This window comes from Bos grunniens, chromosome 4, assembly GCF_055505025.1.
Source record: "Bos grunniens cultivar Pamir isolate PY7600 chromosome 4, Bosgru_T2T1.0, whole genome shotgun sequence".
Taxonomy (NCBI): domain Eukaryota; kingdom Metazoa; phylum Chordata; class Mammalia; order Artiodactyla; family Bovidae; genus Bos; species Bos grunniens.
The window spans coordinates 1,426,136-1,442,084 of NC_141168.1; the positions used below are offsets into that span (position 1 = coordinate 1,426,136).

The window sequence follows — 15,949 nt, forward strand, 5'->3', positions numbered from 1 at the left end:
AGGCACGGCGGTGGGGGTGGGCACAGGTAGATGCCAGCAAGCTCAGGCTGTGCTGCTGCTATTGCTGTGGACTCGGGGCTCGGTTCCAAACGCCTGGAGCCTCGTCCTCCCCTCTCCTGGGGATCACATCATCGCCCTTGGACTCTCAGGGCTATGGGGTCAGTGAGGCAGTCTCGCAGGCCGGGCAGGCTGTGCAAGGAGCAGACAGGTCTCCCCAGCATTGCTGGGCACCTGCTGCCTGGCAGGAGTCGCTGCCAAGAGAGGGGACACGGGGAGATGCCAGCCCTCCGTCTCCCTGACATTGTGTGAGCTGACAGGCGACTGCAGGGGCAGAGGACCCCAGGGGCGTGAAGGGATATGCGGTGCGGGCTGAATGTGCGTCTCCCCACCCAGCCATTCCTGCCTTCCGTCACTATCTGGAGATGCTCCAGCCTCCCATGTTCCAGCAGGTTCCAGGCTGGGGCTGGTGGCGGGGGTGGGGGGGGGTCTGTTATTAATACACACCCCCTGTGGGGGTGGGAGTCCGACGTGTGTTGTGAGCAGTGTCTGATGTAAGTGCCAGCTTCACGTGATGAGTGACTTGTGCGCGTGGAGTGAGTTTGTGGCGGAGGGCAGGAGGGATTCAGGCAGACTTCAGACGTGACAGCACGTACTTTGTGGGCTGACGTGTCCGAGGGCTCAGCAAAGCCCCTCAGGTCTCAGAGGGAAGACCAGCACCCTCGCGAGGACACAGCCTGCATCCTGCGCTGGGAGCCAGGGGGCCAGGCGGTGTCACCCAAAGGCAGGAGCCCAGCTCCTGCTGCCCATCTGCCTGGGGGATGCAGTGGCCGACACTCTGGCTTGTGGGCAACGGCAGCGACTCACTCCCGGCTCACAGGACAGGAGGAGCCAAGACACGCACCTGTGTGGCTTTGGACCCGAGCCCGGAATGACACCCTCCTGTGAAAATCTTAACACACTTCTAGGTATAAGGTTTTTCTAACACTTTAGTTGGTGTTCAGACCAGTTCTGTGATGTCTGAAGGGCTTTTCCCTAAAGAGCTCTAAAAATAGGGGCCATTGCAATTTGTGTTTTATATTTAGAAGGAAAGCCAATAACAAACAGATATTTAAGTACCTGCTGTGCACCAAGAAATATCAACATATCAGTAACCTCAGATAATGCAGATGACACCACCCTTATGGCAGAAAGCAAAGAAGAACTAAAGAGTCTCTTGATGAAAGTGAAAGAGGAGAGTGAAAAAGTTGGCTTAAAGCTCAACATTTATGGCATCTGGCTAAGATCATGGCATCCAGTCCCATCACCTCATGGCAAATAGATGGGGAAACAGTGGAAACAGTGACAGATTTTATCTTTTTGGGCTCCAAAATCACTGCAGAGGGTGACTGCAGCCATGAAATTAAAAGACGCTTACTCCTTGGAAGAGAAGTTATGACCAACCTAGACAGCATATTAAAAAGGAGAGACATTACTCCAGGAGTTGGTGATGGACAGGGAGGCCTGGCGTGCTGAAGTACGTGGGGTCACAAAGAGTCAGACACGACTGAGCGACTGAACTGCACTGAGCACCGAGGACTGCTGGCCAACAGCGATGTCCGGTCAACCACGCTCAGCCCTTGTCCTCAGGGAGGATCTGGGTGGGGGATTCCAATTGCACCCCAGATGAGTAGCCGTGTGGGGCAGATGGTCAGCCTGTGTGGAAGCCTCTGGTTTCCTTGTTTGTTGGGGCTGCAAGATAAACACTCAAGTTCAAAGGCTCTTCCCCAAGCGCCCTCCTGCAGCGCCAGCCAGAAGGAGACAGGTTCCGGGCCATACGCCCTGCAGCCGGAGGGTCCACAGGCCGGGGCCTCAGGGACACAGGACAGCCTGTTTTCAGCCTCCAGTGGGGGTGGGGGGCCAACCCCAAGGGGACCAGGGCCCTAGAAGCCCTCGGACCAGAGCCTCGGGCCTGCTGCCTGCACGTGGGCTGGAGCCAGGGCTCCACAAGGAAGTGCTTTCTTGGCCGGACTCCAGCATGGGGCGCGAGCCAGAAGCCACCGTTCCTGACCATGTGGCCATCACAGAGCCTGGTCTCAGAGACAGGCGGGTGGACAGAGCCTCCCCAGACGCGTGGGTCTTGTCCCGCACACGCGTCCCTGGCTCGGTCCTCCATGCTCCCGCCTTCTCAGCTTTCAGAAGGAGACCCGGTGGTCAGGTCTCGGCCTGCAGCCTCCCCGAGCAGGACCCCAGGGCGATGGCGTGCATTAAACTCCTGGTGGTCTCACCAGACTCCACCAAGGAGAACGGCTGCTTCTTGAGATCTGCTTCGTGTTGTCCGACTGTTCCCTCCACACGTGCAGCGATGTCCGTGGTGGAGCAGAGCGTGTAGACAGGGTGGGCCTCCACGCACCCTGGCCCCTGAAGCCAATGTTGACACCACGTGGGTGTCAGGGTGCTCATTACAGCATCATGTGTCAGACACGCTCCCCAGCAACCACATCCACCCTCCGCCCAGGAGACAGGAGTGCTTCTGGGCTTCCGCCATGCTCCCCGATGGGCACGGCTGGGGCACCCACCTGGACCCGCCCAGGGCCGTGTGCGGGCCCCAACCCTCCACCCCATCCATGTCTCTTGGTCGCCTGCCCGCCTGATACCTCCCCGCCCCCCACGCCCCGCCCACACTGGCTCCGGTCCAGCTGAGGCTGGGGCACCCGCTGCATCCCCATCAGCAGGCTGGTGGGAAGTTCAAAGTGGCCGGACCAGCAACTTTCCCATCCCTGACAGCCCGAAGGTTCTAGCTGCAAACAAATTGTCTTTCAAAGAAGAAGGCAGATTTACAAGATGTTGGCTGGTGCTGTGCTGGGTCCTGTTATATAGTTCAGAAGTTTAAAGAATTTAAAATGCTTTAGAGTGCTTTTTTTTTTGCATTTTTAAAAGAATTATGCAATATTCCCTCATATTCCTGTTCTTTACAAGCTAAGGACAGGAATATGATGTATGGTGGTATGCCATCTTAAAGTCTGTGATTCTGACTCATAATAGCAAGAGAGAGACATGGAGGTCCGGGGGTACTTAGCGATGAAACCGGAGAGGTCAAGTCGAGGACGCAGACACGGAGGATGGACAGAAGGTCCTTGAAGCCGTGTCTCGAGCTGTGGCCTTTAGGGTGTTGCTGCTGACGGGCTCACAGCTGCGTCCACGGCCTTACCTGGCAGACGGGGCAGGGGAGGGTCTGAGCTACTCCCTCCTGGCTCTTTGTGGGAGCCGCATCACACGTGGCACCAGCTTCAGCTGCGTGTGACGAAAAGGACGGTGGCCGGCTGATCATGTCACGTGCCATCCCCGAGCTCCCGGACCTGCCCCCAATGCTTCCCCCGCCTGCCCCCCACCCCTCCCGGGCCTGCCCCTGACACCACCCAGGCCTGCCCCCCACCCCGCCTGGGCCTCCTCCATCCCTCCCCGGCCTGCCTCCCACCCCTCCCTGGCCTGCCCCCCACCCCACCCGGGCCTGCCCCCAACCCTTCCCCGGCCTGCCCCCCACCCCTCCCCAGCCTGCCCCCCACTCCTCCCAGGCCTCCTCCACCCCTCCCCGGCCTGACTCCCACCCTGCCTGGGCCTGCCCCCACCCCTCCCGGGCCTGCCCCTGACCCTTCCCGGCCTCCCCCACCTGACAGATGAAGGGGCTGGGATTCGAGTCTGTCTGTGTGCCCTGTGATGACGAACACCTTGCATGTTTCTGTGGACTCATCTGAGACTCTCGTGTCAGGAAAGTGAGCAAGACTTCACACTTCCACGGACTGAACATCTAAAATACACCCACAGCCGCCGTCCTGACAAAGCACCACTTCCCTCAAAACACACAGAAAATTTCTTTCCAAGCAAACCTTGGGCTGACGCTTTTCCCCACTCTGAGCAGGATCTCCGTGGTGAACATCCTGGTGTGGTCACGTTGGAGTGACCGGCTTTGCCTGTAGCGATCAGTCGTGGGAAATTCTCCTGAATCTGACAGCAAGCTGGATTTCTTCTCGTGTGAGGAAGCTGCCCAAGAAAGCAGCGCGTCCAGAGAAATTCCTGACCCACTGTCTTTTCTTCACCCCCACTTTTATGGCCTCAGAACGAGCTGAGTAACTGCCTCCAGACGGGGGAGGCCGTGGATACGTTGGTGCCGAAAAGGAAATCCCGCAGCAGTGTGTGGGCTTCTTCCTTCGCAGAGGCTGGGCTGCCTGGGACTGAACAGTTTCTAAGGGAAGCAGAGGAGAGGCTAAGGCCGTGTTCCAGACGCTACCAGACCTCCTCGTGGAGCTGAGCCCTGCAGGGTCAGAGCCTCTGGAGTCGGGGCCCGGGGCTGAGGGCACAACACTCCAGAGCCCTCCAGAGCAGAGGGGCTGCTTGGCGGGCTGGGGCCCATGCCGACCGTCTGCACAGTTCAGCCACCCAGGTCCAGCTTCTGCCTCCTGTTCACTCCCTTCCTGGAAGCTGGACCACTGGACATGTGAGACGTCCAACCTCCTGTGGCCTGGTGTCTGCACGTCTCACCTCTCACAACCGAGGCTGCACAGAGTCTCAGCTTCAGGGGGACTCGGGGGCTCGGAGAGACCCGGGACCTCGGGGGGGGCCAGACCTGGGCCCTCTCCTGGATGCGTGCTGGTTCCCTCACCCCGAGCAGCCAATCACAGCCTTCAGAGGGCCACGCCAGGCTGTGTTTCCTCCACCGAGATGTTCCCAGTGTCCGTTCAGCGTGCGATGGGCTCCTCACAGGGCCCAGCCCTCATCTGTCCATCCTGACTCAGCACTGAACTCTGCATTCACTTCCGATAAACGCACCCTTGTTCAAAGCCTAGGGGAGCTCAACACCCGCTCATCACGGTGCCTCCTTGTCGGTGTTTGCTCTCCATGTGGTTTATAAGCATGTTTCAGATTATTTCGAGTCACTGATGATATCATATTCAAGGAGATGAATGCAGAGCGCTGCCTCCCAAGGCACGGACCCGGAAGGACCATGGCCATGGCTGCTCCCCGCATGACCCCGGCCCGCCTGCCGCCACCCTGCAGCCCTGACACACCCGCACAGCAGAAAGGCCACGTGTGCAACGTCCCCTTCACACTGCCACCTGAGAACCTGGAGCCAGAGGTGAGCCAGGGCGTCGGGGGCGACAAGGGTTGTCCCCCGTCCTCCTGACCCCAGGGGGCTCCTGGCCACCCAGTCCCGCGGGTGCTTTGCAAAGAACGCCGGCTTGGCATCATTTTCCCCACCCTTTTTATTACAAAAGTTCTCAGATCCTCAGGTTGAAGTGATAATTTGATGATCGCCTACATCCCCGCGGGCCAGACTCCACATGGCTGCCACTCAGTTTTGTGATCTGGCTGTTTTACTTCATTGTTGGCTGAACTATTTCAAAGTGGGTTTTATGTGTCTAAATGGTTTAGCCTGTGTCTCCTAAAGTAAAGACCTTCTCCTACGTAACTATGACCCCATCGTTATAGCTGACAACAGTGGTTACCTGCAGATGGTGACTGCAGCCACGAAATAAAAAGACGCTTGCTCCTTGAAAGAAGAGTTATGCCCAACCTAGACAGCATATTAAAAAGCAGAGACATTACTTTGCCAACAAAGGTCCGTCTAGTCAAAGCTATGGTTTTTCCAGTAATCAGGTATGGATGTGAGAGTTGGACTATAAAGAAAGCTGAGCACCGAAGAATTGATGCTTTTCAACTGTGGTGTTGGAGAAGACACTTGAGAGTCCCTTGGACTGCAAGGAGGTCCAACCAGTCCCTTCTAAAGGAGATCAGTCCTGGGTGTTCATTGGAAGGACTGATGCTAAAGCTGAAACTCCAATACTTTGGCCACCTGATGTAAAGAACTGACTCCTTGGAAAAGACCCTGATGCTGGGAAAGATTGAAGGTAGGAGGAGAAGGGGACAACAGAGGATGAGGTGGTTGGATGGCATCACCGATTCAATGAACATGAGTTTGAGTAAACTCCAGGAGTTGGTGATGGACAGGGAAGCCTGGCGTGCTGCAGTCCATGGGGTCACAAAGAGGCGGCCACGACTGAGCGACTGAACTGAACTGAGTGGTTACCTGCTTAGACTTCCAGGAGGTCAGCGTTTAGCAGGAGGGTCAGACTGCCAGCTGTACTCCCGTTTCTGACCCTCCTCCCCTCCCCTCCCCTCCCCTCCCTCCTCCTCCTTCTTACCCCCTCTTCTCGCTGCTCACTTCAGTTAGAGTTCTTAGCGGACTGAGGCGTCAGGAGCCATCAGGTTGACGGCCGTCTCCGTCAGCCTCGGGCCTGATCTCGGCCCTGGGTGAGGGGCATGCCACCCGCACCGCCCCGGGCCTGTGACAGGCAGCAGACACCCCAGATCGCAGAGTCACTTTGCTCTTGAGAGGGAGCCTGAGTCTGATGGGTCCCACTCGGTCCCCCTGCCCGTGCGGCAGCAGACCACCAGCCCCAGGACCCACGTCCTGCCCCCGGGGCCCATGCAGGTGCCGCCTTCGCGACAACGTGAAGGGGGAGTTGCAGATGAGCCTGAGGTTTGCTCATCAGCTGACCTTAACTTAGGGAGAGGGGCCTGGGTTTTCCAGACAGGCCCAGGGTCATCACCAGGGTCCTTGGCGTGGAGGAGGGAAGCCAGGCTGGTTGGGGTGATGCGGTGAAGAGGGACGGTCCTGGCCAGGATCCTGGGAGCAGCTGGAGGCTGGAACCCGGAGAACTACCTTGATTCAGACTCACCCCAGGCTTCTGGGCAGAAGGACAAGCATAAACGGGCAGTGTTGAAGCGCTAGGTCTGTGGACACGGGTTCTGCTGGTCCTGCCCCCTCGCTTAGCTGGGCTCTGCCCCCGACCCCGCCCTCTGCCGCAGCTCTCCCAGAGCATCGTGAACATGTTTCTGTGCGAAAAGCCACACCGTTGATACAGCCAGCCGCCTTTCTGGTGGAGATGAAGACGCGGAGAAGCACAGTCGCCTCCTCACTGCTCAGGCCCGTGTTGGTGGACCTCCTGGCCTAAAAGAACAAGTAACCGGACTGTTTGTTTAGGCTTCAGCATCTGCTGGGATCGGGAAGATCCCCTGAGAAGGAAATGCAACCCACTCCAGTGTTCTTGCCTGGAGAATCCCATGGACGGAGGAACCTGGAGGGCTACAGTCCACGGGGTCGCAAAAAGTCGGACACGACTGAGTGACTTGCACACCAGGAGGACAGATTATCTGCTGCAGCTGCGTCAAGCACCGGGGGCCTCGGGGGCTTCTGGGCCATGTCCCCTCATGCCCGATCTCCTTCAGGTCTCAACCTAAACTGCAGCCCCGTGCTCCCCCAGCTCAGCTGCGCTGAGCACCCCTCCCGAGGGCTCTCCTTTCCTGGAGGATCCACCCTCCCATGCTGCACACAGAGGCCCAGGACCCTGAGGCGGGCTTCCGTGCGGGGCGGGGGTGCGGGCGGCCGCCCCCTGCGGGGTCACAGGTGCAGCGGAGCCAGACACGCTGCTCCACCTCGTGTCCCGGTGACTCCGTCCCCAGACCCCCGCGGGTCTCCCCGCCCCGGCCCCCTTCCGCCACGTCAGCCTCGGTCGGAGTGTCCTCTGGGCCCCTCTCCTACCTGCCGTCACAGGTGCGTCTCTATTAAGGTGACTCAGTTCCTGCCAGACTTGCTCCCCTTCCTTCCCCAGGCGTCCTCATTGGCAGGGCCTGGGAGCAGGGGGTTTCATCTTGTTCTCAGACCCCGTCCCAAAGGCTCAGGTCGCACATCTGCCCTGGTCCCTGTAGATGCTGAGACTGTCAGCTGGAGGTGACGCGGGTGTCACCCTCCATCGACCCTCAGTCAGCCCAGAGGAGGCCGCTGGTTCCCGCTGACAGCCCTGTGCTCAGCAGACCAGGGCCCTCAGTCAGCCCAGAGGAGGCCGCTGGTTCCCGCTGACAGCCCTGTGCTCAGCAGACCAGGGCCCTCAGTCAGCCCAGAGGAGGCCGCTGGTTCCCGCTGACAGCCCTGTGCTCAGCAGACCAGGCTTGCCCCGTTTCGTGTAAGCATGGATGAGCTGCCCCCTACCCGGGCCCTCGGAGGCCGCGCCCCTCGCTGTCTGTCTGCAGCCCTCCGCTCAGCCCGGGGCAGGTGCCTCGCTCAGAGAAGCGGGTGGCTGGGGTGCGCCGGCTGACGGTCTCTGGGTGGGACCGTGCGACGGCGTGGTTTCGCTTGGTCAGTGTCTGAGCTCTTGTTTCTGCAGAGTCGTTCTTGCGTGTGCCACACGACCACTGTGGCAAACACGGGCACACCGCGCTCCCCGCCACCCTGCGGTGCCCTGGTGTCTGCACTGCACCCACCGAGGGCCAGCCTGGAGCCTCCCGCAGGCCCCAGTGCCTCTGGGGCCTCTGAGCAGAGCTCCCGCCCCTTCCTCCAGGCTCGTGAGGGCCCACCTCGCGCCTGTTCCCTGCTTTCCTCATAGAAAACTCACTTTTTTAGGCTGGTAGGAAAGTCCTGCTCTCGGTCATTGAAGGTGTGGGACTTGGAAGAGCTGAGATGCAGGAGCAGGGCACACAGGTCGGTGCGTCCTAAGGGAGCCAGGCCCAGACACAGGCCAGCCCTGGGGGCAGGCGCGCCCGGGCCGCAGAGCTGTGTCCTCATGGGTTGGAGGCCGGGCCCAGGACGAGGCTGGCCCGCCGGGGCTCTGAGGGGTGTCCGTCCCAGGCCGTCTCCTCGGCCTTCATGTCTGCATGCTCCCTTCTGTCTGCCTGGGTCTGAGTCCAAACCTCCCCACTTCTCTCCAGGCCCCAGACACGTGGGGTGAGGCCCACCCGTGCCTGTGAGCTTGCTGTGCCCATCCCCTCTGCACAGACCCAGCTCCGCGTCAAGGCCACAGCCCGAGGTCCTGGGGGGCACAGTTCAACCTTTGACCCCAGGAGCCCCAGGACAGCCTGGGCCATGACCTGAAGCCTGTGGGGTCCTTTCCTGCCTGGCACACAGGCCGAGCCCCGAGAGGCCTTCCCCTTGTAGACGCTGAGTGCGAGGTCTGTGCATAGTTAGAACAGGGGGTCCCACTGAGCTCCAGCCCCTGTGACCCACCTTCAGGGCCACTCACGTGCCGAGCTGGGCGGCCACCCTGCAGGAAGCCCCCATGATGCTCGTGCTTTGCTCACCCATCGGGAGACCCACAAAATTCAGGAAGGAGCTGGTGACCACTGGGTCATTCCCGAGCGCGGCCCGACGTGGGGTCTCTGTGGAGGACTCGCAGCCCTCTGGACAGTGCTGGCCCATCTCAGACGCCCCTGGCACGCCTTCCAAGTGGAGAAACTGCTGTCAGCCAGCGAGCGTGATGGTCCCATCGCAGTCATAACAGCAAATTGAGAAGCTCAAGGGCCCTGAGGCAACACTGGCAGACCATCCGGAGGCAGAAGCTCCCTCGGCTGGAGCTACTTGCTGTCAACCAGCGGGTTCTACAGACTCCCGGCTTGCGTTGCCGTCAGCAGCATCGATGAGTCACGTCCTCGAGGGAGGTGAAGTCTGTTGACTCGCCCACGGATCGGCACACTCGGCAGGGTGAGTGATGCGACCGGGGAGCCCAGGAAAGCCCCATCCTGAGGGGCCCGTGTGGGAGATCACAGTGGAGGCGGCCTCCGCACTGTCCAGAGCTGGGTTCCGGCAGTGCGGGGAGGGTCCACACCATGGCCCAGGCTGGAAGGAAGCCTGGGTGGTGACGCTCAGTCACCTCCAGAGTCTGCCGCTTCAAGGCTCCTCTGCCCTCGTCATAGCCAAGCAGTTCTAAAACCTGTTCCTCACTGGCATTTGTGAAAACCATCCTGAGGTTGCTGACGACTCGTCGGAGCCATGCAGCGAGCTTCGCCAGCCCAGCAGACCCTTCATCAGTCAGGTGTGCGTCTGTCTGTGGTCTCGACCTTGCTTCTAAGTCCCTTCCGTCTGCCAGGCCTCACGTGGCACCTGACGGGAGCCGTTCGCACAACGGCCCTGTGAGTCGGACTGCAGCGTCCTAGGGTCCGCATGATGAATCTGACACTTTAAGATACTGAGCCGTTTACTCAGCTATCGCGTGGCTAGCAGGAGGCAGGGCTGGCTGAGCCCTCAGTGCTGTGGCCTCTGCCAGGCCAGTTACTTGGTCTTTTGGAGCCTTAGTTTCTTCAGCCTAAAATGGGAAAATGGCCCCTGCTCTGTCTGGCACAGTGTTCTAGGAAGAAGGAGGTGATGAGTTTGAAACACCAGGACAGGTACTGGATAGACCACGAGAGGAATTCAAGACATCGTTTTTAAACGTGGGAATAACACCAGTAATTCTATAGGGGTTCAGAAAGGTTACTCACAGAGGGCTGGTTCATCAAGCTTCTTCTTGAGAGGAGTTCTTCTCCTTCCCTTCTTGGCTGAAGTTACCACTGAGGATCTCGTGAGAGGAGAATGGCCCAGTGATGGAGCCAGGTGCAGCGGGGAGACGCGACCTGAATTTCCTCGTGTCCTGGCTTCCGAGGGCGTCTCAGACGAAGACCTTGAGGACACACCCGCCTCTTCGTTCAGACACCAGCGCTGCGGGTGTGAAATGTCTTGCTCTGTGGCTGGAGTCATCATGTGGAGTTTGATCCCAAAAAAGATGTGTGTGTTTGTCCGAGGAAGACGAAGGAATCATTCGGGGGAGGGGCGGGGACTTGCTCACCCCGGCCCTGGCGTCAGCTCCACTGCACCTGCTGACCGGGAGTGAATCGGTGATCCTGCCAGGCACTCTCTGTGCCTTTCACATCATGAGGAAAACTTGCAGCCGCCCTCAAAACAGGAACTGCGAGCCACAAAATATAAGACATGCCCAGCCGAGTGACGTGCCCACTGGAGCATCCCTGCTACACGCAACCGCCCTTCACTGGACTCTGGCCCTTCCAGGGTGGCGCTCAGTGTCTCCGAGGGAGGTAAAGACGGTGCCACGCTAAAAAAATCAACTTCACTGTCAATTCTAAAATGAGGATGTTGCCACCAAGTCAGATATGTGATGGGAAGGAAGCGGAACTCTGAGCTTTGGAAGCCTTTGCCCCAGACTCAGGGGCGTCTCAGAAAGGGTGCCTTGCAGGGACGAAGGCGGCTGGGCCGGCGCCCGCAGGGTGCAGGAGGCTGCGTGCTATCCTCACAGGCACGCTCATGCTCCAGCCCTGCTCATTCTGTCCCGTCAGCGATCAGAGAGCCGAGCTCACCGGGATGTCCGAACTTAGGACCCGCTTTCTCGATTCTCCTGCTAGAAAACCCAGCTGGTCCTGGGTTTGCTGGGCCTGGCTGCTCGTGGGGCTCCGTGGAGATGCGGGGACCCGACAGCCCCCAAGGCTGTGTCAGTTCAGTGCTACTCGGGGGCCACCCTGCCCGGGTGGACGGGGCCCTCTGAAGCTCCAAGCCCCACCCTTGCAATCACCAGCAGCCCTGCCCTGGGCCCTGGGTTCTCAGACCCTGGGAGCAGCTGACTGCTGCTGTCAGCAGAGCCCACAGCGGGCTCATGGAGAGAGTGTGCAGTGAGGCCCTCAGGAGCCCTCTGGAAGCCCTGCCCTGTGCATCCAGACCCCTGCGTGGCTGCAGCAAGCGCAGCCTCCATTCAGAGAGAGGCCCGGCTTCTGAGCGGCTCACCCCCCTCCCCCAACACACCGAGAAACTGGGCCCTTGAAGTGCGTTTAAGGGTTAGTGTTGTAGCACGTTGGAATGCCAGAGTTGACAGACTTCTCTTGTAAATTCTTTGTAACTTCCTGCTGCAGCCATTTCTCAGCCTCTCAAGAACATAAATCTGTGCAGGACCCAAAGTCATTGGGTCCAGGGGACTTTGGATCGGTGGCATCTTAGCAGGAGGCTTGGCAGCTGCCATCGTAAACACCTTCAGAACATTCCACAGGGTGCGTTCCATGTCACCTCTGCTCAGGTAAACGTGCCAAGTGTGAACTCCTTCCTGATATCTAGATGGTTCTTACCTGTCTTATCTCTGCTTGGAAACGGCCAATGTTAATACCTTAATAAGACGCACAGGAGGGTAAACGGTAACTTCCGGGTTCAGTCAGCTATAGGCCTTGCCAAGTTTCCTGACTCCCAGAACCGTCTAAAACAAAAAATAAGTGAATAAAGTCTCCCAGAGAAATGAAAGAAGCCACCAGAGCAAAGCCCCCGAGCTCTCCTGCCCCCACTCCCCGACCTGCTCCCAGGGGCGGGGGCAGGAAGTGGGGAGACCCGGCTGAAGGGCCAGGAATCCAGACTTGGACTTGGGGTGACATGCTCGCCGCCGCAGAAACGCAGGCCTCTGGGGCTGCAGCGGGGCTCTATCTTCTCGGCAGAAGCAGGTGGGGTGGGGTCCTCAGGCCCCGCTGTAGCACGGGCTGACAGCGGAGCTCAGCACTTCCCATTTTCAAGGTCTCACCTTGCTGAGGGAGAGGAGGAAAGCAGGAGACTCGGGACCCCTCGGGGTGCCCTGCTCACTGCGAAGTCCCTGCAAATAGGCAAAGAGAGTTATCACTGAAGGCAGGGGAGTGCTTGTTCCAGAACCAAAATTAGGGATGATTCACAGATCAGACACATCAAGCTATGATGGAGCATGCCCTTACTCCCCACCAAAGTGTCTGATTTCAGCATCAGTCAAGTTATTGTGCCCATTGAAAGCACATTTTCATGTCGATGAGTCCCCATGTGGCTCCTGGCTCCCTCTTCAACCTCATTTTCTTTTGCCCTTATTCCCCTTTTAAATCTACATTCTTCTAAACATGAGTATCTTGTCATTTCTAGACCACAAAACTGGGTGTATTGAATGGTGGGCTAATAGCTTAATATCTATGTTGGTGTTTATTTTCTCTATGTTACTGAATATGTGTCATTTAAAAGCAAACATTGCATGAGCTATTGCCATGGAGTTGATTATCTTTAGCTCAGAAAGTAAAGAATCTGCCTGCAATGCAGGAGACCCAGGTTCAATCCCTGGGCCAGGAAGATTCCGTAGAGAAGGAAATGGCAACCCATTCCTGTATTCTTGCCTGGAAGATTCCATGAATAGAGGATCCTGGTGGGCTACAACCCATGGGGTCGCAAAGAGTCAGACACAACTGAGTGATAGCCAGCTTTGGCATTGAACTTGACGCAAGAGCAACACTGGGTGCCCACACACCTGACGCTCTGCTGGTGGACCGGAGGACCCCAGTGGGGGTGACGGGAGGAGGCACGGGCTGGGAGCAGTTACTGGGTGCCCACACACCTAACGCTCTGCTGGTGGACCGAAGGACCCCAGTGGGGGATGACGGGAGGAGGCACAGACTGGGAGACTGAAGGACCCCAGTGGGGGTGACGGGAGGAGGCACGGACTGGGAGCAGTTCGGGGGGGCGAGCGGTGGCCCTTGAAGACACACCACATGGGTTAACGCTTTGCCCTTGGGCTTGCAGATGACCACTCCCGGATCCGGCTGAAATCGGAGAACAGCCACAGCAGCTCCGACTACATCAACGCCAGCCCCATCGTGAGTACCAACCCTGCCACCCACCAAGCCTGGGGGAAGGAGTAGGCCAGCCCCGCCCTGGGTCAAGAGCTGAGCCAATCTCCACCTGGTAACTAGTCTCCACCAGGTAACTACTTTCATCTGGTAATCAGTCTCCACCAGGTAACTCTCCACCCAGTATCTAGCCTCCACCCAGGAACTAGTCTCCCCCTGGGGTAAATAGCCTCCAGTCTGTAATTAGTTTCCATCTGGTAACTAGCCTCCTCCAGGTTACTAGCCTCCACAATAAAACTAGCCTCCACCTGGTAACTAACATCCACTCTGTAACTAGTCTCCATCCACCTTATAACTAGCCTCCTCCAGGTTACCAGCCCCCACACTGTAACTAGTCTCCACCTGATAAATAACATCCACCCTGTAACTAGTCTCCACCAGGTAACTAGCCCCCACCCCGTAACTAGCCTCCACCAGGTAACTAGTCTCCACACTGTAACTAGCCTCCACCCAGAAACTAGCCTCCACCCAGAAACTAGCATCCACCCTGTAACTAGTCTCTACTTGGCAACTAACATCCACCCTGAAACTAGCCTCCACCTGGTAACTAGTCTCCACCTGGTAACTAGCCTCCACCAGGTAACTAGCCCCCACCAGGTAACTAACCTCCACCTGGTAACTAACATTCACCTTGTAACTAGCCTTCACCCTGCAACTAGCCTCCACCATGTTACCAGCCTCCACACTGTAACTAGTCTCCATCTGGTAACTAGCATCCACCCTGTAACTAGTCTCTACCTGGTAACTAGCCTCTATTAGTTAACTAGTCTCCCTCTGGTAACTAGCCTCCACCAAGTTACCAGACTCCACACTATAACTAGCCTCCACCTGGTAACTAGCACCCACCCTGTAACTAGTCTTTACCTGGTATCTAGCCTCTATTAGGTAACTAGCCTCCACCCTGAAACTAACCTCTACCTGATAACTAGCCTCCACATGGTAACTAGCATCCACCTTGAAACTAGTCTCTACCTGATAACTAGCCTCTGCTGGTAACTAGTCTCCACCTGGTAACTAGCCTCCACCCTGTAACTCGCCTCCTCCAGGTTACTAGCCCCTGTCAGGTGCCAGGGCTGGTGCACCACCCCGGCCTGCTCTCGACGGCCCTTGTCCCCAGCATCCGGGGCAGAGGGGACACGGTGCAGGGCACAGGGCCTGGTCAGCCTGTAGCAACAGCGTCCTGCGAAGTTGCTGCTGGAACCCATGACTTTGGGGAAATCCTTATTCCCTACTTGGGGGAAACAGAAAAAAAAACAGACCCAAACCTGGTGCGTGTTGAATGAGGGAGGGCCTGGAGGTGGTGTAAACTAGGTTGGTTTCCTCTGGTTTTCCCAGCGGCAGGGTCTTCACTTCCTGGGGTGGGCGGGCCGCAGCCACACCTCCCTGGGCAGCTGGTATCAGATGGGGGCTTGGGGAGGTCTCTGTCCTGCACATTCCTGGCTTCTGGAGAGTCCCCCCACCCCTAGCCTCAGCCGCTATTCCCCCTGCTTCCTGCCCTGCATCCAGCGGTGGGTGGGGCGGGGGGGGCACTTAGGAGGAAACTCTGGAGCGCCCCCCAACACAGGGGGAAGAGGGGCTGGAAGGTGGGCCTGAGGGCTGGAGTGAGAGTAGGTGGCAGGTGGTGAGCTGAGCCTGCTGTCTCCACTCAGAGTGCCGCGTTGGCACCACCTGGACCCGCAGCAGAGTGTGAGGAGTGGGTGTGGGTGTGGGCTGTGTCCCTTGGTCCCCTTGGTCTCCGCGCTGGTCTTCAGGGAGGGCCAGGCCACCTCACTAAGTTCTCAAGTTGGCTTCACAGACAGGCGTGCCGGATGCAGCACGTCCTGGGGCTCTGACGACTGAGGCTCTGGGAGTGTTGGTGGCCGAGCGGGCGGGGCTGTCTCTGATTCCTGAGAGAGCCTTGTGCGAGCCACCAGCCACAGTCCCTGCTGTCCTCGGGGGTGACCCTGCTGAGACAGCTCCCTGTCTGCCACACGCAGGACCGCCAAGCGCAGACCGCTGTCATCGTGGTGGCTTATTTCAGCGCTTCTGTCGCATGAACCCTATTATCGTGATGCCGGTGCACCGTGGGTCAGTCCCACTTCCTGACACTTCACAACCACACGGTGGGAGCTCCATGTAACACACGCGCTGTGAGAAGGGGATTCACAGTGAGCACCCCGTCTACACCCGCCCAAGCCCCAGCCAGTGTTTCTGGGACTGTTTTAAGGAGTCACACCTTCCTTTCTGGCAGCATAGACATCAAATGTTGGCTCCATGTGTGCAGAGGCCTCACTGGAGCCCTTCAGTCTTCTCAGTAAACACTCTTGGTGAGTTTGGTATTTTTCCATCAATTCTAATTCAAAAAGCCAAGTGAAAGCCCCCTTGATTTCCCCATGTTTCCTCCGATGAGGCTGGGGTTTGTGGCTGCAGAAGGGGGAGCAGCCTTTGTCCTGTTGGGCTCCTTCCCTGGAACGAACATGTGACAGGCCAGAGAAATTCCTTC

At 58.3% G+C, this 15,949-nt stretch overlaps 1 protein-coding gene across 2 annotated transcripts in view; it reads left to right on the top strand.

The window, feature by feature from the left end:
- PTPRN2 (protein tyrosine phosphatase receptor type N2) overlaps positions 1-15,949 on the top strand; it is a 607,146-nt gene that overhangs the window by 544,448 nt on the left and 46,749 nt on the right. For both annotated transcript variants that reach the window (XM_086394674.1, XM_086394676.1), the window contains one exon: positions 13,361-13,434. In XM_086394674.1, coding sequence (XP_086250800.1) covers positions 13,361-13,434 — 74 coding nt within the window. The remainder of the gene's footprint in view (positions 1-13,360; positions 13,435-15,949) is intronic.